Below are 24,066 nucleotides of genomic sequence, written 5' to 3'. Positions count from 1 at the left end.
ATCCCAGTGTCTCTCCACAGCAACAACAGACACCTCTGACTAGAGTCTGACAGAATCAACAACAAATCACTCAGTGCAGCCCAACACGTGGTGAAGGAGCTCATATATTTAGATGTATTTGTCGCCAAGCTCATCCAGACTTCACAGGCCTGCGTCTCCGTGGGTCCTGAGGAACACGCCTGACAATCTTCAACTTGGAAGAGTCCGCTTCCCGAGATAATGGAGCCAGAGACACACACACTTCCTGCCTTCAGAGGTATCAGGCCCCATGTCACTGTCTCAGGCTGAGGAGGCAGGGCTGTGTGTCACAGTGCCTGTCTGGAATGCACATAATGACTGTCCCCCTCACAAGTAAGGGACAAGAGACACAGCTTTGTGACACACAAGAGCAGGGGTGTCGCCTGGAAAGGGAGACGCGGTGACAGGTATGCCGCCCTCACCTCACCTGCACACCTGAGACTGCAGCCTCCTCCGCCCAGGATGAAGGGAGGAGGGGGGGCACCTGTCAGGACAGGTCCCCTGGTCTCCCAGGGCGACCGGAGAGGAAGGTGCCACCTGTCACCCCAAATGACACAGGTAGCCTAACTCTGTCCTGGTCACAAACCCAGCACAGCGATCACTTCCTGTTCCATGACTTCCAGGTCGACGCAGATTCACTTCCTGTTCCCTGGAGGTCCTGATGGGTGATGGCATCTCTCGAGGCTGGCTGGAGCTCACCGTGTGGGCTAAACAGGGAGGGGGTAACAGGGGGAAGCTGACAGCCATGCAGCCCTCCTACGGCTGACAGCTCAGGAACCACTCTCCACACACATCACCCTCAAGCATGCGGAGAATGCCACCCCACACACACACACACAGGACGTACACACATACACCTCCTACACACACACACACCTCATATTAAACCACATTAACACACACAGTCCATACCCCCACACACACACACACACACACATGCTTCCAGTCGTCCTCTCCACCCACAGGGACTAAGGATGGCCCAGGACATTCCTCTGCTCTTCTATTTGTTGTCGGTGGGGCTCCCTGTCCCCTTATTGATGGCTTTCTAGGTCACCAGGCCTTTGTGGCTTTCAGCCCCACAAAGGCTCCCAGATGGGCCCTCTCCAGACATGACTATTGTGGATGCGTTTCTATGGACGCCTTACAAATGGAACCTTCAGGAGTCATTAGGCTGGCGGGGGCGGGGGGCGATCTGGGGGTGCCTGGGGGAGGAGGGGGGGGGGAATGGGGTCATATTGGCGGGGGTGGGTGGAGGAGGGGGGGTGGTGTATCCAGATCCATCACTCTAGACTGTCACAGGGACTATTTCAACTCTTGTTTTTTCCTTTTTTTTCTGGCGCATTTTCAATGAATCAGAATTCAGTTTTGCCTCCTCTTGCCTTTGAAGAGAGGAGGGAGGAGAGAGGGAGGAGAGGGGAGGAGAGGGGAGGAGAGGGAGGAGAGGGGAGGAGAGAAGGGAGGATATAAAAGGTCCTGAATAACACTGGCTGAGGCTCGGGGGGTGGAGGGGGAGGAGAGGAGGGGGGAAGGGAGGGAGGGAGGGTATATCTAGGTCACAACGTTTGCCCTCCATCCTGACTCTGTGGAGCTGAGTCCTGTATTGTTACAGTAACACACACACGCTGCACATTCAGAAGCCTGTAATTAGTGCACACATGCAACGACCATCTGCGGTGTTTCAGTTACTGTACCTCAGCAGGCCCAGGACCGGCCTACCCCATGTGACCCACACAGGACTACACGGTAAACACGTTTACGTGCGTGTGCTGAAAGTGGACGATCAACGCCATCAGTAATGCAGAAACGTAAACAGGATTATAATTACCATAAAGCAATCAGGGCAGAACTGGCTGAGAGCATGTCAAGTAGCCATGACAACGCAGTCGGATGCTTTAGCTAAACGCTGATTAGCTTGGTGCTGTTATGAAGATGCAAATAAGACAGGTCGGACAGAGGCCGGGGGATTAGGAGCTTGTCTGTGTCTGAGGGGACAGACCAGAGACAGACCAGGGACAGGCCAGGACAGACCAGGGACAGACCAGGGACAGACCAGGACAGGCCAGGGACAGACCAGGGACAGACCAGGGACAGACCAGGGACAGACCAGGGACAGACCAGGGACAGACCAGGGACAGACCAGGACAGACCAGGGACAGACCAGGGACAGACCAGGGACAGACCAGGGACAGACCAGGGACAGGCCAGGACAGACCAGGGACAGACCAGGGACAGACCAGGGACAGACCAGGGACAGACCAGGGACAGGCCAGGACAGACCAGGGACAGACCAGGGACAGACCAGGGACAGACCAGGGACAGGCCAGGGACAGACCAGGGACAGGCCAGGGACAGACCAGGGACAGGCCAGGGACAGACCAGGGACAGGCCAGGGACAGATCAGGGACAGACCAGGGACAGACCAGGGACAGACCAGGGACAGGCCAGGACAGACCAGGGACAGACCAGGGACAGACCAGGGACAGACCAGGGACAGACCAGGGACAGGCCAGGGACAGGCCGGGGACAGGCCAGGGACAGGCCAGGGACAGGCCAGGGACAGACCAGGGACAGGCCAGGGGCAGACCAGGGACAGGCCAGGGGCCCAAGAGAGGAGGCCAGTCACAGCCTGGTGATGCCACTGTGGTCTGCATGAGGTGAGTGACGACATACAGAAAACCCTGTCATAAAATAGCAAATGCATGTCTGCAGAAACTCATGTGTACACACACACACACACACACACACACACTGACATATATACCCCACAGCCCACCCACACAAACACGCGCACACACACACACTTAGCTTTTACAGTCTCTCATTACCAGATTAAATCAACCATACGTTGATTCACAAAATGGAAGGGAAAAATGCATTAGTGTGTAATCAGCGACATCCACATCAATTCCAGGGATGAATTAAAGGGCAATCCAACACCATCAGCGGGTCCACACACACACAAACACTCACACACACAAATACACACAGGCACATTACAGCTTCAAGGTGTAGCAACACTACCTGAGGCCTGGGAACCCAGGGGAGGCCTGGCCAACAGGCCCTGGATGTGGGAGGAGGATCAGGAGAGTGGGGGGGGGGGGGGGGGAGTACCCAGGTTGGGGATAGACTGTTCTGGTTTCAACCCCCTGGCATTACTTTCATCATCCATTCATACCTGGATCAGGTATGAAAGAAAGTATGGATAGACAACTAATAGTTATCAGATTCAAGACCCTGGTACTGACCTTCCGAGCAGTGAACGGGACTGCACCCGACTACATCAAGTCTCTCCTGCAGCCTTACACCCCCACCCGTCACCTATGGTCTTCTTCAGACAACCGCTTGGTGGTCCCACTGCTCAAGACCGCCCGGTCCCGACACAAGCTCTTCTCCTGTCTGGCCCCCCAGTGGTGGAATCACCTCCCCACCTCCATCAGAGACACTGACTGTCTCCCCACCTCCATCAGAGACACTGACTGTCTCCCCACCTCCATCAGAGACACTGACTGTCTCTCCACCTTCATCAGAGACACTGACTGTCTCTCCACCTTCATCAGAGACACTGACTGTCTCCCCACCTCCATCAGAGACACTGACTGTCTCTCCACCTTCATCAGAGACACTGACTGTCTCCCCACCTCCATCAGAGACACTGACTGTCTCCCCACCTCCATCAGAGACACTGACTGTCTCTCCACCTTCATCAGAGACACTGACTGTCTCTCCACCTTCATCAGAGACACTGACTGTCTCTCCACCTTCATCAGAGACACTGACTGTCTCCCCACCTCCATCAGAGACACTGACTGTCTCCCCACCTCCATCAGAGACACTGACTGTCTCCCCACCTCCATCAGAGACACTGACTGTCTCCCCACCTCCATCAGAGACACTGACTGTCTCCCCACCTCCATCAGAGACACTGACTGTCTCCCCACCTCCATCAGAGACACTGACTGTCTCCCCACCTCCATCAGAGACACTGACTGTCTCCCCACCTCCATCAGAGACACTGACTGTCTCTCCACCTCCATCAGAGACACTGACTGTCTCTCCACCTCCATCAGAGACACTGACTGTCTCCCCACCTCCATCAGAGACACTGACTGTCTCTCCACCTCCATCAGAGACACTGACTGTCTCTCCACCTCCATCAGAGACACTGACTGTCTCTCCACCTTCAAGAGAAGGCTCAAGACGCACTTGTTCCGGGAGTACAACGGTACTTACGAATGGTTTGCTGGACCCAGTGTTAGTTTCCTCAAGGATCACAATGACTCTTGCTTAGAGACTTGTTGCTCTTATGGTTAATGGTAACTGATTTACATTTTTGTACTCGCTGTGAGCTATTGTTTTTATTGTTGCTTGTTTTTCTACAAGTACACTAGCACTTATAGCAGTTAATGTTGTTTAATTGTAACTTGCTTAACTATATGCTCTTATTCACAATATGTGCTTCATGCTTTGGCTACTCGCAATGTTTTTGGGGCCATCTTGTTGTTATTATCAGTGACCTATGCACTTTGTAAAGCTCTCTTGGAAGTCGCTTTGGATAAAAGCGTCTGCTAAATGAATAAATGTACAGCGTATCTCTTAAACTGTCGCTGAAACTTTTATAATTCAAACAGGACTTACAAACAACATCTTTTGGATGTGTTCTCTGGATTGAATCACTGAGATAACAACCTTAGCTAACACAGCCCAGATGAAGAGATTACAACACTAGCACAACTGAGAGATTGTGAGATCTGCTCCCTACTTTGGTGACAGTATTATCTACTGTAGTGACATAGTTATCTACAACTGGGGTTGTTTAGAGAGGAGTTATAGGACAGGTGTGACGCTTTCTATTTGTTATTCAACACGTATTAACTTCCTGTAACCCCCTGGAGCAGGTGAGACACAGACAAGCCACAAGACAGGAGGCCAGGGACCCAAGCTAAGAAGAGAATCCTTAAGTCACATTTAAATTAATCAGATGAGAGCCGAATCCATTTTCATTATTATGTTTTCCCACATAGTTGGAAGTGTAGTTGAAATGCAGTGATTTTGTATATTAACGTACTCACAGACACCTTCAGTGTATGTTTGTATTCTCATACTTTAAGTACCATATTTATTCGCTCTTGGAATGTGATACGGAATGAGGGACTGATTTACTTACCGACCAATAGGACCGTTCCAACCGCAAGTCCGCCACCTGGAAGATTGGAAGCACAACGTGCAATGCAGTCAGCGGCGTAGGATCACAGGAGGCATCATGAAAAAAAGGCCCTGTTTACTCTCCAGTAGGCCTATCTTTCCTCCCCCTGTGATTCTGAATATATGGTCTATCACGCATCACCTGGTGAATTATCGGGTTTCTAACACGAATACAGTCTTATCATATCAGCAAGTAAGAAATTATGTTCAGAGAATTTAAATGGTTCCTATGAGACTACAAAAATATGACTGAGGAATATTACAATGCTGGATTATACTAATGTGCTACTTTATAACTGATTGTTGTATGGGTGAGTTCATTCAAAGTCGAAAAGGGGGTTGACGCTATCTATTTTTCATATTTACATTCAAATTTTTACGGCAAGGAGAGTTATGGACACATATAACAATGAATACTCTAATGCAGTGTCGTTGATAAAAGTCACAGGGGCTATCAGCACCGCTGACCAACCTGCTGGCTTTGACAACATTGTAAACAGCTAGCTAGTTAGTTTGTTAGCTAACCAGTTAGCAAAACTGACCGATCAAATAGTCGAGCGACGTGACACCTGTAGAAACAATAAGCTGCCCATTCTGGATCGAAGGTCTAGTACCAGGTATTGAAACTAATTTACTACGTGACTTCTTTTGAAAACTTGTGGTATTACACGGTGTCCGTTCTCCGGTAGGTTTATTCATGCTTTTCACGGGAGCCGCCATGTTTTCTATGACGTTGATGTTGTGACGTTTGTTAATCTTTACCTTACATGAACCAGTAGGAGATCCGATTGCTCACTTGCAGCCAATCGCTACAGCGGTTGTTAAGGGGAGTGTGAACGGTCCGCTGACAGCGTTATGCGGGCGGTCACGTTTCAAAGCGACTCCTGAAACATTTAACCGGTGAGTGAGTTTGACGTCCTTGCAAAACTAAATACAGCCATATCAGTTGTTGTCTACACAATGTAAGCTATCCTAGCGATATCTGACTTTTCAAATGACATTAAATTGTTCATATTTCTTGATAATACACGTCCTATGTGCCACGGAAGTTAAACGCAAGATGTATAAAGCTACCAGCTAGCATTATACAGTAACTGGACAGTCACGTAACCAAGTGTAGCAGGCAGCATGACCTTGCAGCAGAAATAAACGTGATATATTTACGGTCCATAAAATAGCTTAGTTGGCCACAACATGAAGCAAATGTATAGTCCTAACACAACATTTCCTCACAACACCAAGCGTTCGCTACTTTGGATTCAACAAGGTGAATTTGTTGTGGGCGTGTAAGAAATGAACATAACCAGCCATAATCTGTCTGATTAGCCAGCTAGGTGTAGATGATGGCGATGAAGTATGAGAAAGGTCCGGCAGACTTGTGTTTTGAAATACAAAATCTAAACAGGATACTCGGAAACTACAATATCACGAGGCTGCATATTGAAAACGTTTCTCGTAATTCTAGGATGTTTGCAGGGTTACTATGCCATTCCCCCTGAGGGCCAATCAAGTCTATGGGGATGGGTTTAGCTCAGTAGTTAGAGCATTTGAGTCGTGTAGATCAAAAGGTTGCAGGTTCAAATACCCCCCTCCCTCTCTCTCAGGTTCAAATACCCCCCTCCCTCTCTCTCAGGTTCAAATACTCCTTAGCATGTCACTTTTGGATAAAAGTACCTGTTAAATTAACACATTATTATGACATTATATTATTCTCTCATAGCACAGGAGCTATAAGGCACAGAGTGTGTGCATGTTTGAACAATCCCCAGTCAGCCTAGAGTCTTGCACAGTCATCACAATATGTCATCATATATGATCCATGATACAGCTGTACCTCACGCTTGGCTGTCTGCTTGAGACTGTCTGGCTGAGACTGTCTGGCTGCTGTGTCCTGACCTCTGACCCTTAGGGCATAGGGAACACAGGGAAGTGCTAACTCTGACCTCTGACCCTTAGGGCAAAGGGAACACAGGGAAGTGCTAACTCTTACCCTTAGGGCATAGGGAACACAGTGAAGTGCTAACTCTGATTCTACCTGTCATGTAGACCTGCAGGCCGCAGAGGAACAAAGCTCAGCAAACACTGGTCAGGCACATAGGTGTGTGTGTGTTTGTGTTCAGGTGTGTGTTAAGGTGTGTGTCTTTCCAGTTGTGTGTGTGTGTTCAGGTGTGTGTGTGTTCAGGTGTGTGTGTACGTGTTGACGTTCCAGAAACAGCCCAATCCCAGTTTAGGATGCAGGAAGCTCTAGAGGAGCTGGCTAGTCGGACTGCTCACCTCACAGACTCATCTGAGTCTGTCCTGCTGTTGTGACATCACCGTGAGGTTTACACCCCCTGACAGGATGTGACATCACCGTGAGGTTTACACCCCCTGACAGGATGTGACATCCCTGGAGGTTTACACCCCCTGACATCCTGGGGAACACAGACCGGGCCTGTCAACTCCCAGCATCGCCCCAAAGACATTTTCTAAAGAAAGATGTCTCTTTCTCGCCTAGTGTGGGAGGACAGACCACGCCACAGTGGAAAGTTCCTCCAGAGTGTTCAGTGCAGGCAGGCTGGCAGACAGACAGGCAGACTGGCAGACTGGCAGGCAGGCAGGCAGGCAGGCAGACAGGCAGGCTGGCAGGCAGACAGGCTGGCTGGCTGGCTGGCTGGCTGGCTGGCAGGCAGACAGGCAGGCTGGCAGGCAGACAGGCTGGCTGGCTGGCTGGCTGGCTGGCAGGCAGGCAGGCAGGCTGGCTGGCTGGCTGGCAGGCAGGCAGGCAGGCAGGCAGGCAGGCAGGCAGGCACGCAGGCCTCTCCTTGGGGTCTGAGGACAGCTGTGTCCCCAGGACTGTACTCTCCTGGATGTGGCACTCTCTTGGCAGTGAAGGTCGGTTTGCGGTAGCATAAACATGGCGGTCAGCCTTTCCCCTCATCGATGTGGCCGTCTTTGTATATTGTTTCAGTGATGTCAGCTGTATCGATCGGTGTTTCTGATTGTGCCTCATAATGCTGGCAGTCAAAACATGTCAGGCTGTTTCCCCGGACGATTGTCTGGTTTTCCTTCTTCTGTAGAAGGAGTGTGGGTGGTAGAAGGAGCAGGCTGGCTGTCCGGGGGGAGGCAGATTGCCATCATCGGACTCTGTGTTTGCTTGCTCAGCGCTGGGAGGAAAGTAATAGTCTAAGGGTGAATAGACAATTAGTGGAACGTTTTTTTTTCTTTTTGTTGTAAGCCATTGTTGTTTTTTGACTGTGGAGTGAGGGATTTTTTTCCATGTTGAAAACTTGCTGCGGGCCCAAGTCCTGTGTTTTGGGATTGTTGTGGGTTTAAACAGCTGGAGAATGAAACTTTATTATTGTTACAGCTTAATATAGCTGGCCCTACAGACTAGGTCTGTGTGGAATATTGAGACTCTGAGTGATAAGGCTATAAATATACTGGTTCAGTTCAGAGTGGTGGAAGACCTCCCGACCTCCAGAGGGAGAGGGAGAGGGAGAGGGAGAGGGAGATACAACTTAGAGAAAACAAACTCAATTGTTGAAACCAATACAGGCCGTGATAAGATCCGCCAGCTCTCTCATCGACTCCACGACAGAAGCACGACTACCACCCTCCAGTCAACACAGCACAGCTGGCTCGCCCTGTTTCCATCCCCTGTCTTTGTAGGGGACCAGAGTCCAGAGCGCCTCTACTCATGTCAGCAGGCTGCCATTAGGTCTGTGCTCGACTGTGCTAGCAGGGTGAGAAGCCAGACGCCTCAAACAGGCGTGGTAACACTCTCAGCCTCTCTCAAGGCCGCGTTGCTGCGGCTACGGCAAAAGGAGCATCGCAGAGATAGGTGGGTCGGGTGGACGAGAGGAGAAGAGAGTGGTGGAGGAGAGGAGAGAGGAGAAGAGAGTGGTAGAGGAGAAGAGAGAGAGGAGAGGAGCAGAGTGGTGGAGGAGAGGAGAGAGGAGAAGAGAGACGAAGAGTGGTGGAGGAGAGGAGAGGAGAGTGGTGGAGGAGGGGGGAGGGGAGGGGAGGAGAGCAGAGGAGAGAGGGGAGGGTGTCGGTCCAGATCTTGAGATAGAGGCCAGCTTCTCTGGGTGTGACTGAGTTCTACATCTGTCACCCCAGACCCAGGCAGGTGCTGGTGTCTGAATCACAGGGATTAGCTCTGATTGGACTGATAGCTGCACAAGGACCCCCTGCATGTCCACAGACCTTCCCCTTTTAAGGCTCGCATTAAGATCAAATCTAGCTCTGTGCCCAGGGACCAGCACCCACCCTCCGTGCCTTCTGCTGCCCAGGAAGGGGACATCAGAGGCGGGCTTCAATCAGGCCATCGCTGCCCCCCCTCCAGACTCCCATCTGGGGTTCTCAGGGGGAGAAGTCATATCATTCGTGGATCTCTAAGCCTCTTACCCCCCCTGTGGTCCAACCCTCTCTCAAGCCATGTTTTTCTAATTCAGCCTTGTAAGATGACTAGAACAAGGGATGCCTCTCTTTCTCTCTGTGGTTGAGCCACAGGCTGATTGGGCGCTGGGTTATGCAGCAAGTCTGTTCCAGCCGCACCTTGGGACACCAGTGCTCGCTCCCAGATCTGCGTCTCACTTCCTCTTCTGGTCCTAGTCGGCAGCGTGCGTCCCTCAGGGTTACCATGGCGCTGGAGAACCAACACATCAACTCAGATTGCAACATACTGGTCGTATTTTTTTTACAGACAGTATTTGGGCGGAATGTCAGTGTCTGCTCTCGTGTCCTGTGTGCCTGGCGGTCCTCCAGAGCCGTGCTGCTCAGTGACGGACAGAGTCCTCCAGAGCCGTGCTGCTCAGTGACGGACAGAGTCCTCCAGAGCCGTGCTGCCCAGTGACGGACAGAGTCCTCCAGAGCCGTGCTGCCCAGTGACGGACAGAGTCCTCCAGTAAGACCATCACAGAGTTAAAGCACACAAGGGACTCTGTTGGCCCCCCTGCCCCCCCCAGGACCCCTGCTCCACCTGCCCCCCCCACCTGCCCCCCAGGACCCCTTTCCCCCCTGCCCCCCGGGACCCCTGACCCACCAGAAGGCTCTGTTGAGAGGGTCAGGACAGACTTTTGTTCTCTCATGAACATGTTTGCCTTGTAATCCCAGATTAAGGGAAAGACTTTGTGTTAATTTCCAGCTGTAATACAGCATTCAATTAACGCCCCCCTCCCCTCTCAGTGGTGTCAGGGCTGGTGCGGCCCTCACTGGGGGATTTCGGAGTAATAGAGATCCAATCAGACGTCTCTGTGGAAATGTCTTATTCTGAATCCCAAATGGGTTCTGATTGAACACACACACACACACACGTGTGTCTATCGCTCTCTCTCACACACACACACAGACAATGAGGCATGCATCTGTTTGCATGGACACTCTCTTGGTGACAGAGGGTGCCATGGTAAACCAGGCGGCTACATACGGACTTCCTCTAGATATCAGCCAGTGGCTGTGTGATGTTATTATGCAAAGCCCCTAATCCCTCCGCACACCCCGGGCCCAGGCAGGAGGGGCGGCAGGCACACGGGCGGGAGGGTGGAGACGGACACGGGGTGGGGTTGGGGGGGGGGGGTGTCATGTGACCGGAGCTGCGGAGAGGGGCTGAGATGTAGAGATCATCAGTGGAGCAGCGATACAGGGGTCAACCACCAGGGGGCTGTGGGCCAGGCGTGGCTGGAGGAGGGCAGCCCGGGCTGGGCCACAGTTCCCAGGTCAGCCCCCTGACTGGCTGGAGCCAGAGCTGCCTTACTGCAGGGGCCTTACTGCAGGGGCCCTACTGCAGGGGCCCTACTACAGGGGCCTTACTGCAGGGGCCCTACTGCAGGGGCCCTACTGCAGGGGCCTTACTGCAGGGGCCCTACTACAGGGGCCCTACTGCAGGGGCCTTACTGCAGGGGCCCTACTGCAGGGGCCCTACTGCAGGGGCCCTACTACAGGGGCCCTACTGCAGGGGCCTTACTGCAGGGGCCTGGGTTTGAATTATCTACATGTCTTCCCCTCTCTCTACCCCCCCTGCCTTTCCTGTCACACTTCACTTAACAACTGTCCAGTAAAGCATGGAAAATGCCCCCAAATATATCTGAAAAGAAAGAATTAAGGAGGAGAGGGCTGGGGTGGATGTGAGGGCTGGGGTGGAGGTGAGGGCTGGGGTGGAGGAGAGGGCTGGGGTGGAGGAGAGGGCTGGGGTGGAGGAGAGTGCTGGGGTGGAGGAGAGGGCTGGGGTGGAGGAGAGTGCTGGGGTGGAGGTGAGGGCTGGGGTGGAGGTGAGGGCTGGGGTGGAGGTGAGGGCTGGGGTGGAGGAGAGTGCTGGGGTGGAGGTGAGGGCTGGGGTGGAGGTGAGGGCTGGGGTGGAGGTGAGGGCTGGGGTGGAGGAGAGGGCTGGGGTGGAGGAGAGGGCTGGGGTGGAGGAGAGGGCTGGGGTGGAGGAGAGGGCTGGGGTGGAGGTGAGGGCTGGGGTGGAGGAGAGTGCTGGGGTGGAGGTGAGGGCTGGGGTGGAGGTGAGGGCTGGGGTGGAGGTGAGGGTGGGGGTAGGTGAAGAGATGAGGGAGGTGAAGAGATGAGGGAGGTGAAGGAACAGCAGAGGGGATGGAGGATGGAAGGTGCTGAGATCTGGAGGAGGTGCTGTGGGAGGGGGGGGATTAGGGGTAACACCTTTGGCAGGAAATGGAGAGACACCTGACACCTGGTCTGGGGGAGGGGGGAGGAGGGAGGGGGGGGGTAATCCCTGTCCATCTTTGGGAAGTCATTCCCAGAGCTGAAGGATCTTTAGTTTCCACTCTGCTGGTTTGGTTAATACCAGGGGTGACATGGTAGTCATGGAGATAGGGAGGGAGGGGGGGCGGGAAGGGGAAAAGGGGGTGGATGGAGAGACGGAGGGAGGAGCAGTGGGAGATAGGAGGATGGGGGAGAGAGAGACAGTAGAATTCTTTCCTCTCCAGAGTAACGAGTGAGGCTGTAATGTGGCCCAAATCAGGGTGGGACTTTATAAACCTGTGAGATTCAGAACACGTCCTCTGAAAGGGAGGATTCAATTACAACCACCTACCCTACTTTCATCATTTGGTGTTTGTGTGTACATATGTGTGTGTGTGTAGGGGGCAAATGTGTGTTTGTGTGTTGACAGAGTGTGTCTCGGTAGACTTTCTCTCTCCATCCTGCAGCTTGGAGTGAAAGTCAACACACTGAGTGGTCCTGACGTGTTTGTTCAGATGATACTCTGTAATCTGTGTGTGTGTGTGTGTGTGAGGTGGCGGTCAACACAGACCCCTGGCAGCCGTTTCCATGGCAGCGGGGCTGCTTGGTAACCATGGTAGAGGCAGGTCAGGGTCGTCCGTGGACGCCAGTCTCCCAAACAGGAAGAGTTGACCTGTGGGCGATGTGTCGATTGGGCCGTCTCTCTCAGGGTTAAAGGTCAGCCTGGTGCTGGGGGTGTCAACTGCTCACGTCGCCAGGGAGGGGGGGGGGGGGGGGTCTGTGACACCGCACACACCTCCCTGTCTGGCACCGGGTGTGGACAGAATCCCCTGCTGTACATGTAGTGCTGACATCCTGTAGAAGGACAGTCAGTGTGTGGACAGAGCAGACAGCCTGTGCCTGCCTGCACTCACCACTGTGTGTGTTTGTCTTCCTGTGTAGGTGGAGATGTTTGGTCGGGCGCTGGGGAAGACGCTTGGTTTCCTAGGATACACGCTGCAGTATGGCTGCATAGCTCACTGTGCCTTCGAGTACCTGGGAGAGTTTGTGTCGGTACGGACCCCTTCTTCTGCTCTCTCTCTCCTCCCTCTCTCTATCTCTCTCTATCTCTCTCTATCTCTCTCTCTCTCTTCTGTCCCTGCTCCACACGTCTCACATGATCTCCCCCTCTCTCCTCCCCCTCTCTCCTCCCTCTCCTCCCTCTCTCCTCCCCCTCTCTCCTCCCTCTCCCCTCTCTCCTCCCTCTCCTCCCTCTCTCCTCCCTCTCTCCTCCCCCTCTCTCCTCCCCTCTCTCCCTCTCTCCTCCCTCTCCCTCTATCCTCCCCCTCTCTCCTCCCCCTCTCTCCTCCCTCTCTCCTCCCCCTCTCTCCTCCCTCTCTCCTCCCTCTCCCCTCTCTCCTCCCCCTCTCTCCTCCCCCTGTCTCTCACCCTCCCCCTCTCTCCTCCCTCTCCTCCCCCTCTCTCCTCCCTCTCCCCTTTCTCCTCCCTCTCCTCCCCCTCTCTCTCCTCTCTCCTCTCTCCTCCCTCTCCCCTCTCTCCTCCCTCTCCTCCCCCTCTCTCCTCCCTCTCCTCCCCCTCTCTCCTTCCTCTCTCCTCCCCCTCTCTCCTCCCTCTCCTCCCTCTCTCCTCCCTCTCCTCCCTCTCTCCTCCCTCTCTCCTCCCTCTCTCCTCCCTCTCTCCTCCCTCTCTCCTCCCTCTCTCCCTCCCCTCTCTCCTCTCCCTCTCTCCTCCCCCTCTCTCCTCCCTCTCCCCTCTCTCCTCCCCCTCTCTCCTCCCTCTCCCCTCTCTCCTCCCCCTCTCTCTCCTCTCTCCTCCCCCTCTCTCCTCCCTCTCCTCCCCCTCTCTCCTCCCCCTCTCTCCTCCCCCTGTCTCTCCCCCTCCCCCTCTCTCCTCCCTCTCCTCCCCCTCTCTCCCCTCTCTCCTCCCTCTCCTCCCCCTCTCTCCTCCCTCTCCTCCCCCTCTTTCCTCCCCCTCTCTCCTCCCCTCTCCTCCCCCTCTCTCCTCCCTCCTCCCCCTGTGTCCTCCCCCTGTCTCTCCCCCTCCCCCTCTCTCCTCCCTCTCCTCCCCCTCTCTCCCCTCTCTCCTCCCTCTCCTCCCCCTCTCTCCTCCATCTCCCCCCTCTCTCTCCTCCCTCTCCTCCCCCTCTCTCCTCCCCTCTCTCCTCCCTCTGCTCCCCCTCTCTCCTCCCTCTCCTCCCCCTCTCTCCTCCCTCTCCTCCCCTCTCTCCTCCCTCTCCTCCCCCTCTCTCCTCCCTCTCCTCCCCCTCTCTCCTCCCCCTCTCTCCTCCCCCTCTCTCCTCCCCCTCTCTCTCCCCCTCCCCCTCTCTCCTCCCCCTCTCTCCTTCCTCTCCTCCCCCTCTCTCCTCCCTCTCCTCCCCCTCTCTCCTCCCCCTCTCTCCTCCCTCTCCTCCCCCTCTTTCCTCCCTCTCCTCCCCCCCTCTCCTCCCCCTCTCTCCTCCCTCTCCTCCCCCTCTCTCCTCCCCCTCTCTCCTCCCTCTCCTCCCCCTCTCTCCTCCCCCTCTCTCCTCCCCCTCTCTCCTCCCCCTCTCTCCTCCCTCTCCTCCCCCTCTTTCCTCCCTCTGCCAACCCTCTCTCCTCCCTCTCCTCCCCCTCTCTCCTCCCTCTCCTCCCCCTCTCTCCTCCCTCTCCTCCCCCTCTCTCCTCCCTCTCCTCCCCCTCTCTCCTCCCCCTCTCTCCTCCCTCTCCTCCCCCTCTCTCCTCCCTCTCCTCCCCCTCTCTCCCAGTGCTCCGGTCCCTCCATGGAGCCCACCATAGTGAACCATGATGTGGTCTTCTCAGAAAGAGTCAGTCGACATCTCTATAGGATCCAAAAGTAAGTACGCTCTCTCTCTCCCTCACCTCTCTCTCTCCTCCCTCTCTCTCCCTCTCTCTCTCTCTCTCCTCTCTCTCTCTCCTCTCTCTCTCTCTCTCCTCTCTCCTCTCGCTCTCTCTCTCTCTCTCTCTCCTCCATGTTTCTCTCCTCCCTATCTCTGTCCTCCCCATCTCCCTCTAGTCCCCCTCTCTCTTCCTCTCCTCTCTCTCCACCACTCATCAGTTTATCCTCTCTCTAACTCTACCCTTTTATCTAACACCAACCTAACTCTGACCTCTAATCTCAGCCTAACCTGTAATCTTCCCCTAAACCCAGCCTAACCCTGACCCAGAGAGACTGACTCCTCTCCTAATCCCTCCTCAGGGGAGACATCATCATCGCCAAGAGCCCGTTCGACCCCCGCATGAACATCTGTAAACGGGTCGTGGGCTTGGAGGGGGACAAGGTCTGTACGAGTGGACCCTCAGCCGTCTTCAAGACACACACTTATGTAAGTAGTGCACCTGCTGCGAGCAGCTAAACTGTTAGAGACAGACTGACACAGAGACAGACTGACACAGAGACAGACTGACACAGAGACAGACTGACACAAAGACAGACTGACACAGAGACAGACTGACACAGAGACAGACTGACACAGAGACAGACTGACACAAAGACAGACCATCAACAGCTTTCTGTGAAAAGCAGTGACTTTTGAAATTATCAGAGTTCACTCCTCCAACAAACAGGAAAGTTTGGTTTCTGTGCGGAAGCTATCCGCTGGTGTGTTGATGCGTGGTGTTATTCCTCTGCCCCCTGGCGCCTGGAGTGCTGGAGCTGTTTACACCTCACACTGCTCATATCTGTTTCCAGTCATTGGTCCAAACATCATCTTCTGACTGCAGCTATCTCCTCAGAACAGTGATCAAGCTAGCAAGCTAGCAGGGGGTTCTGATGGGGAAACTATTGTTGTTGCTTTACTATTACCGCTCTCTCCGTCTCCTCTCTTTCTTCTCTCCTCCCCCTCTCCACCTCTCCTACTCCACCTTCTCTTCCTCTCCCCTCCTCTCCTACTCCACCTTCTCTTCCTCTCCCCTCCTCTCCGACTCTCTCTCCCTCCTCTCACACTCATCTCCTTTCTTCTCCTCCTCTTTCTTCTCCTCTTTCTTCTTCTCCTCTTTCTTCTTCTCCTCTCACTCCAACTCCTCTCCCCTCCCCTCTTCTGCTCTCCTCCTCTTCTCCTGCAATCTCTCTGAAGCCTGTTAAAGTTAGTGCCAGCTGAATAGACAGGCTGATGGGTGGGTGGACCAGTAATCTGTGTGTGTGTTTGTGCATGTGTGTGTATGTGTGCACGCGCATAGGTGTGATGTGCCATGGGTGTGTGTGCGTGCGTGTGTGTGTGTGCACATGAGCGTGTGTGTAAACGTGTATGGTGTGTTCTGTCCACACGTTTAGGCTCTGCTGGTATACATACACTGTGTCAATGAATGACCTTTAACCCTAGACTACAAAACTGTCCTCAAGGTTCTGCTCTCACCTGTCTGGGTGGAGAGGGCTGTGTGGGTACACACACACACACACACACACACAGCCAAGGAGGGTGTGAGGGTGTGTGTGTGTGTCTGAGGGGTTTGTGGTGGTGCTAATGAAATTGAGGCCCTGTATGACAGCAGACAGGTTAACTGACAAAACACACACATACACGCTCAGCCTCCCTGAGGGCCTGTGTCTGCGCGTATACACACACAGGTTGTGACTGACAGGCCGGCTTTCGTGTCCACGGTAACAGAGCTGAGATCTAATTGGCTTGTCACCTTGAAAGACTCATTTATACGTCTGAGATTTCATGTCAAAACAATGACACCCAATCCTCCACTCTGGAGAGAGGGAGAAGGAGGGGGAGGGGGAGGGGGACGGACGGACGGAGAGACGGACGGAGAGACGGACGGACGGAGAGACGGACGGACGGAGAGACGGACGGACGGAGAGACGTACGGACGGACGGAGAGACGGACGGACGGAGAGACGGACAGAGAGAAAGTGACTGTAGCAGAGAGCTGCAGAGCTGGGGAACAACATGCTAACAACCTGTGTGTGTGTGTGTGTGTCTGTGTGTGTCTGTGTGTCTGTGTCTGTGTGTGTGTTGGGTTAGACTGGAGAAAACTCACAGTGTGCATCTCTTCCAGCCTGTCACTCATAGAGTGGCTTATCTCCCATAATGCACTGGGATCTTTTCCCCCCTGGTGGGCTGCAGGTGTGACGGAAAGGGGGGGAGGGGGTAGTCAGTTTGCTCTCTCCTCCTCCTCTCCCCTCTCCCCTCTCCTCCTCTCCCCTCTCCTCCTCCTCTCTTCCTCGTATCCCCTTCTCCTCCTCCTCCTCTAACCCTCTCCTCCTCCTCTCCTCTCCCCTCTCCTCCTCTCCCCTCTCCTCCTCCTCTCTTCCTCCTATCCCCTTCTCCTCCTCCTCCTCTAACCCTCTCTTCCTCCTCTCCTCTCCTCTCTCCTCCTCCGCCTCTCTTCCTCCTATCCCCTCCTCCTCTCCCCTCTCCTCCTCCTCCTCTCTTCCTCCTATCCCCTCCTCCTCTCCCCTCTCCTCCTCCTCCTCCTATCCCCTCCCCTCCTCTCCCCCTCCTCCTCTCTGTTATCCAAACAGGAAGAGAACCTGTCTCTGCTCTGGGGTAGTTCTGTGTGTTGGGTTAGTTGTGACCTCCAGGGCAGTGTGTCTGACTGCTAATGCACTTTCCTCTAGCGAGTAATTAGTTTATGAGGTGCAAAATCAATTGGATCTTTACATGTGTATCTGCGTGTGGTGTGTGTGTGTGTGTGTTGGTCATTCTTGATGAACCCTGATCAGTACATATTGATTGACCTTGCTGGCGGACTCACTTAGTTCAGTTCTGTCCAGAATCTAGACTATCTTGATTAGTCGTTAGCTAGCTAGGAGAAGAGAGGGAGATGGGTGGAGGAGGAGAGGAGAGGGAGATGGGTGGAGGAGGAGAGGAGAGGTAGATGGGTGGAGGAGGAGAGGAGAGGGAGATGGGTGGAGGAGGAGAGGAGAGGGAGATGGGTGGAGGAGGAGAGGAGAGGGAGATGGTTGGAGGAGGAGAGGAGAGGGATATGGGTGGAGGAGGAGAGGAGAGGGAGATGGGTGGAGGAGGAGAGGAGAGGGAGATGGGTGGAGGAGGAGAGGAGAGGGAGATGGGTGGAGGAGGAGAGGAGAGGGAGATGGGTGGAGGAGGAGAGGAGAGGGAGATGGGTGGAGGAGGAGAGGAGAGGGAGATGGGTGGAGGAGGAGAGGAGAGGGAGATGGTTGGAGGAGGAGAGGAGAGGGAGATGGGTGGAGGAGGAGAGGAGAGGGAGATGGTTGGAGGAGGAGAGGAGAGGGAGATGGGTGGAGGAGGAGAGGAGAGGGAGATGGTTGGAGGAGGAGAGGAGAGGGAGATGGTTGGAGGAGGAGAGGAGAGGGAGATGGGTGGAGGAGTAGGAGGGGTGGTTCTTGGGAGGCAGCATATGCTGCCATGACGATGAGGTGTAATGGTGGGAATCTTCCTTGCTGCCATATGCTGATGACTCCCTCCCCCCTCTTCTCCACCTCCTCCTCTCCTCCACCTCCTCCTCTCCTCCACCTCCTCCTCTCCTCCACCTCCCCTCTCCTCCACCTCCACCCTCCTCCACCTCCCCCCTCCTCTCCTCCACCCTTCTCCACCTTCCTCCTCTCCTCCACCTCCCCCCTCCTCTCCTCCACCCTCCTCCACCTTCCTCCTCTCCTCCACCTCCACCCTCCTCCACCCTCCACCTCCCCCCTCCTCTCCTCCACCTTCCTCCTCTCCTCCACTTCCCCCCTCCTCCTCTGGTGAGGTGGTAGTCAGTTTCCCCTCCTCCTCAGGTGAGATGGTAGTCAGTTTCCCCTCCTCCTCTGGTGAGGTGGTAGTCAGTTTCCCCTCCTCCTCAGGTGAGGTGGTAGTCAGTTTCCCCTCCTCCTCTGGTGAGGTGGTAGTCAGTTTCCCCTCCTCCTCAGGTGAGGTGGTAGTCAGTTTCCCCTCCTCCTCAGGTGAGGTGGTAGTCAGTTTCCCCTCCTCCTCAGGTGAGGTGGTAGTCAGTTTCCCCTCCTCCTCCTCTCCAGTCAGGCTTGCCCCCTCCCAGCTTGTCACCTCAGCTTGTCTGTGTCACATCATCCGTCTCCATCATCAATACGGCGGGAGGGGGAGGGGGGTGACAGGAAGCTGAGTGATCTGAAGACACTGATCTCAACGTGAACCAAGACTTGACCATAGTCCTCACTGCCTCATCCCCTTTCCCCCTTGCCCTGCCCTGTCTCCTCTCCCCACTGCCTCATCTCCCTCCTCTCCTGCCCTGCCTCGTCCCCTCTGCCTCCTGTCCTGTCCTGGCCCAAGACTTCAGCCGTTAAAAAGTTAGGCAACACAAAAATAGACCCGTGGCTTGCGATGCCATTATGACAATCTAATGTGTTGTTGATCCTGTCTGCGCATATAAGGGGACAGCACACTTAATTAGGGGCTTGACAAGCCCACTCTCCTGCAGTGATGAGATTAATCATAATTGGTGTCAGTGTAGATCAGCCTCTGCTCCAGTGACCTCCCCTGTCAGCCCTAGACCCCTGGACTCCTGCTGGCCCTGTCTCAGGCCTCCCTCCCTCCCCCTCACTCTCTCTGGCCCCTGTCTCAGGCCTCCCTCCCTCCCCCTCACTCTCTCTGGCCCTGTCTCAGGCCTCCCTCCCCCCCCTCACTCTCTCTGGCCCTGTCTCAGGCCTCCCTCCCTCCCCCTCACTCTCTCTGGCCCTGTCTCAGGCCTCCCTCCCTCCCCCTCACTCTCTCTGGCCCTGTCTCAGGCCTCCCTCCCCCCCCTCACTCTCTCTGGCCCTGTCTCAGGCCTCCCTCCCTGCCTCCCTCCCCCTCACTCTCTCTGGCCCTGTCTCAGGCCTCCCTCCCTGCCTCCCTCCCCCTCGCTCTCTCTGGCCCTGTCTCAGGCCTCCCTCCCCCTCACTCTCTCTGGCCCTGTCTCAGGCCTCCCTCCCTGCCTCCCCCCCCTCACTCTCTCTGGCCCTGTCTCAGGCCTCCCTCCCTCCCCCTCACTCTCTCTGGCCCTGTCTCAGGCCTCCCTCCCTCCCCCTCACTCTCTCTGGCCCTGTCTCAGGCCTCCCTCCCCCCCCTCACTCTCTCTGGCCCTGTCTCAGGCCTCCCTCCCTGCCTCCCTCCCCCTCACTCTCTCTGGCCCTGTCTCAGGCCTCCCTCCCTGCCTCCCTCCCCCTCACTCTCTCTGGCCCTGTCTCAGGCCTCCCTCCCCCTCACTCTCTCTGGCCCTGTCTCAGGCCTCCCCCCCCCCCCCTCACTCTCTCTGGCCCTGTCTCAGGCCTCCCTCCCTGCCTCCCCCCCCTCACTCTCTCTGGCCCTGTCTCAGGCCTCCCTCCCTCCCCCTCACTCTCTCTGGCCCTGTCTCAGGCCCCCTTCCCCTCCCTCACTCTCTCTACCTAACTATATACCCTCCCTCTCTCCTCCCTCTCTATATACCATCCCTCTCTCCCTTCTCTCCCCCCCACTCTCTATTCCCCTCTCCCTCTCTCCGCCCTCTCAAACTCTCTATCCTTTATCTAGAGGCGAGCTGGTCTCACTGAGTTAGAGGCAGGCTAGTCTCTCTGGGTTAGAGGCAGACTGGTCTCTGGGTTAGAGGCAGGCTAGTCTCTCTGGGTTAAAGACAGGCTTGTCTCTCTGGATACAACTATTCTCAACCAGCAGACTAATGACCCGTTTGAAGTCCCTTCAAATCTCTGTGACCCCGCTTGTTACCCCTGACCCCTCTTGTTACCCCTAACCTTTCTCCTGGCCCAGGCAGGGGTAAAGAGGGGTAGGATGGAGATGGATGCTAAATTGAGGTGGCGAGAGGGGGGTGAGGTGATATAAAATCCCCCAAGTAATTAATCCAGGGCTTGCTGTTGGGTGTGTGTGTGGTGTGTAACTTAAAAAAAAAACAAGAACATAACTTTTGTGTGCCGTGTTATTGGGTGGGGAACATTTTTAGTTTTTTTTTTATGCACAAAAATGCTATTTTCTTTCCTGGTGCGTTTGATGTAACTGCTGCATTGTTTGTGTGTGTGTGTGTGACAGAACTAGGAGATCTCAGGACCTGCCTTATCAGTGCTGTGTGTGCGTGTTGTAAGGTTTTTAGGGTGGAAAGGAATCATGTGTGTGTGTGTCCTTTTGTGTGTCCAGGTTCCTAAAGGTCACATCTGGCTGGAGGGGGATAACCTGAGGAACTCTACAGACTCCAGGAGCTACGGTCCAATTCCGTACGCCCTGATCCGGGGGCGTGTCTGCCTCAAGGTACCCCCCCTGCCTCGCCCACGCCTTTTTTTCTCTTTTTTTATTTCTAGGGCCTTTCTGGAGAGAGAGAGAGGGGGGAGAGAGAGAGAGAGAGAGAGAGGGGGAGGGGGAGAGGGGGAGGGCCGGATTTGAAAATGCAGCATATAATTCACTTTTTATTAGAATACAGTTTTTCGATGACTGTAATCCATGTCTAAGAGTAGCATTCATCGGAGCGGTGATTGAGTTGGGAATTAAAGGCAATCGTCTCTGATCGCCCTCTCACCTCATCGTCCTGCTTCCAACTCACCACGGTTGTCACGGCATTGGATGTCATAACGACTGTGACCCTCTAAACGGGTCATCCAGCCATCTGCCCCTCTGATTGGCCAGTTCAACGGCAGCAGAGGCCCAATGAGTACGGCCGTCATAATAACAAGATACTTTTCTGAAGCAGCTCACTTGGTCAGCGCGGCGCTAGCGAGGGTCAGCGCGGCGCTAGCGAGGGTCAGCACGGCGCTAGCGAGGGTCAGCATGGCGCTAGCGAGGGTCAGCGCGGCGCTAGCGAGGGTCAGCGCGGCGCTAGCGAGGGTCAGCGCGGCGCTAGCGAGGGTCAGCGCGGCGCTAGCGAGGGTCAGCGCTGCGCTAGCGAGGGTCAGCGCGGCGCTAGCGAGGGTCAGCGCAGCGCTAGCGAGGGTCAGCATGGCGCTAGCGAGGGTCAGCGCGGCGCTAGCGAGGGTCAGCATGGCGCTAGCGAGGGCTTTCTGAATAGGGAGTCAGTAATGATGAACACGTTGTGTAACTCAGGCCTGGTGGTCTTGTCGTTGTGGCTCCTGTCTCGCTCACTTCTTCTCTCTCTTCCTGCAGCTTTGGCCTCCTCAGAAGTTCGGGCCGCTCGACCAGAGCCCAACAGGAAGAATCATCGAGACTCGGAACGACTGATTCTCACCAGCTGTGTACAGACTTGTAATTTTCTATTCGTAATATTATAATTTTTTTTTGGTTTTAATAAAGCAGTATTTATAAGTATTTACAACTTCTTGAATTTGTTTGATCTTTCTTCCCCTCCTGCCCCTCACAGCCCCTCACAGCCCCTCACAGCCCCTCACAGCCCCTCACAGCCCCTCACAGACCCTCACAGACCCTCACAGCCCCTCCTGCCCCTCACAGCCCCTCCTGCCCCCTCACAGCCCCTCCTGCCCCTCACAGCCCCTCACAGCCCCTCACAGACCCTCACAGACCCTCACAGACCCTCACAGACCCGCCTGCCCCTCACAGACCCTCACAGACCCTCACAGACCCTCACAGACCCTCATAGCCCCTCCTGCCCCTCACAGACCCTCACAGACCCTCCTGCCCCTCACAGACCCTCACAGACCCTCCTGCCCCTCACAGCCCCTCCTGCCCCTCACAGACCCTCACAGACCCTCACAGACCCGCCTGCCCCTCACAGACCCTCACAGACCCTCACAGTCCCTCACAGCCCCTCCTGCCCCTCACAGCCCCTCACAGCCCCCTCACAGCCCCCTCACAGACCCTCACAGCCCCTCCTGCCCCTCACAGCCCCTCCTGCCCCTCACAGACCCTCACAGACCCTCACAGACCCTCACAGACCCTCACAGACCCGCCTGCCCCTCACAGACCCTCACAGACCCTCACAGCCTCTCACAGCCCCTCCTGCCCCTCACAGCCCCTCCTGCCCCTCACAGCCCCCTCACAGCCCCTCCTGCCCCTCACAGCCCCTCCTGCCCCTCCTGCCCCTCACAGCCCCCTCACAGCCCCTCCTGCCCCTCACAGCCCCTCACAGCCCCCTCACAGCCCCTCCAGCCCCTCACAGCCCCTCCTGCCCCTCACAGCCCCTCACAGCCCCCTCACAGCCCCTCCTGCCCCTCACAGCCCCTCACAGCCCCTCCTGCCCCTCACAGCCCCTCACAGCCCCTCCTGCCCCTCACAGCCCCCTGCAGCCAAGTTGGTTTATTATTTCATGAGTCTCTGGGTCGTCTCCTCCCGGGCTCACCAGGGGGTCTGCCCGGTTGCCATGGACAACAGAAACACCATCGCGTGATGGAGAGAGTAGAACTGCAGGCTTCCCCTCCCTCTCCCCCTCAGGAGGTGGTTATGCTGGAAAGCGAGGGGGAGTAGAGGGTTGGAAGGGGTGGGGGGAAGGGGTTGGAGTTGAGGAGGTGATGGGAGGGTAGTGTAGTGGGGATAGAGGGGGGGTGGGGGTCGTGCGGGACAGTGCCCCCCCCCCCCCCCCCCTTACTGGTCTTTGCAAAAAATACTTCAGAACCGGAGCATCAACACACTCTTTCATGGTTGTAAAAGTTGAGATCTTGTGTGGAGAACCTTCTCCAGTCATCACTGCTCCCTGCAACCCTGGTTCCCCCTCTGTAGTCCTGGGGAGTGGAACCCTGCTTCCCCCTCTGTAGTCCTGGGGAGTGGAACCCTGCTTCCCCCTCTGTAGTCCTGGGGAGTGGAACCCTGGTTCCCCCTCTGTAGTCCTGAGGAGTGGAACCCTGGTTCCCCCTCTGTAGTCCTGAGGAGTGGAACCCTGGTTCCCCCTCTGTAGTCCTGAGGAGTGGAACTTCTGGACCTGCAAGTCATGTGGACCCCTCACTGTGGACTCCACTGCGCAGTCCTCGTCTTTCATGTCTGCTTGTGGGACTTGAAAAACGAGAGCAAACGTGATCAACGTGCCTCAGCAACTACAAAGATAATTCTCTAATTCTTTCTGTCAAGAAGAAAGAAAAAAAACGTTATTAATTTTGTGTTTACCTTTTCTCACTCTTGTGGTAAAACAAAAGCTCTCTCGACGTTTAATATTTGATGTCAATCCGCCAAGGAAATCGAAAAATGTTAACATCTCCCATTTCAACATGAAATATTTATGGGCACTTACTTTAGTCAACGCTTTAGTCTGGGTGACTCCTCCAGCTCAGGAAGGAACGAGGGCTGTTTAGAAGACTCAACACACACACACACACACACAGGCACACACACACACACAGGAACACACACACACACAGACACACAGG

The 24,066-nt window shown here is 55.2% G+C and overlaps 2 protein-coding genes across 3 annotated transcripts in view; one reads left to right on the top strand and one right to left on the bottom strand.

Annotated features, from left to right (window-relative positions):
• Nucleotides 1-5,952, bottom strand: part of elp4 (elongator acetyltransferase complex subunit 4) — a 56,610-nt gene extending 50,658 nt beyond the window's left edge. For both annotated transcript variants that reach the window (XM_084682316.1, XM_084682317.1), the window contains exons 1-2: nt 5,763-5,952; nt 5,183-5,218 (exon numbers count right to left, since the gene is read on the bottom strand). In XM_084682316.1, the coding sequence (XP_084538442.1) occupies nt 5,183-5,218; nt 5,763-5,940 (214 nt within the window). In that variant the 5' untranslated portion in view covers nt 5,941-5,952. The remainder of the gene's footprint in view (nt 1-5,182; nt 5,219-5,762) is intronic.
• A 39-nt stretch (nt 5,953-5,991) lies between these two features.
• immp1l (inner mitochondrial membrane peptidase subunit 1) lies at nt 5,992-22,067 on the top strand. Its single transcript, XM_084682319.1, has 6 exons — nt 5,992-6,120; nt 12,844-12,954; nt 14,645-14,733; nt 15,097-15,223; nt 20,942-21,052; nt 21,899-22,067. The coding sequence occupies exons 2-6, from the start codon at nt 12,850-12,852 to the stop codon at nt 21,971-21,973; spliced, it is 507 nt and encodes a 168-aa protein (XP_084538445.1). The 5' UTR covers nt 5,992-6,120; nt 12,844-12,849; the 3' UTR covers nt 21,974-22,067.
• Nucleotides 22,068-24,066: the final 1,999 nt, after the last annotated feature.

The sequence above is a fragment of the Hypomesus nipponensis genome, chromosome 19 (assembly GCF_054491055.1).
Source record: "Hypomesus nipponensis isolate SF chromosome 19, ASM5449105v1, whole genome shotgun sequence".
Classification (NCBI taxonomy): Eukaryota; Metazoa; Chordata; class Actinopteri; order Osmeriformes; family Osmeridae; genus Hypomesus; species Hypomesus nipponensis.
The sequence above is the reverse complement of the archived record's forward strand: the minus strand, read 5'-3'. Positions and strand labels throughout refer to the sequence as shown.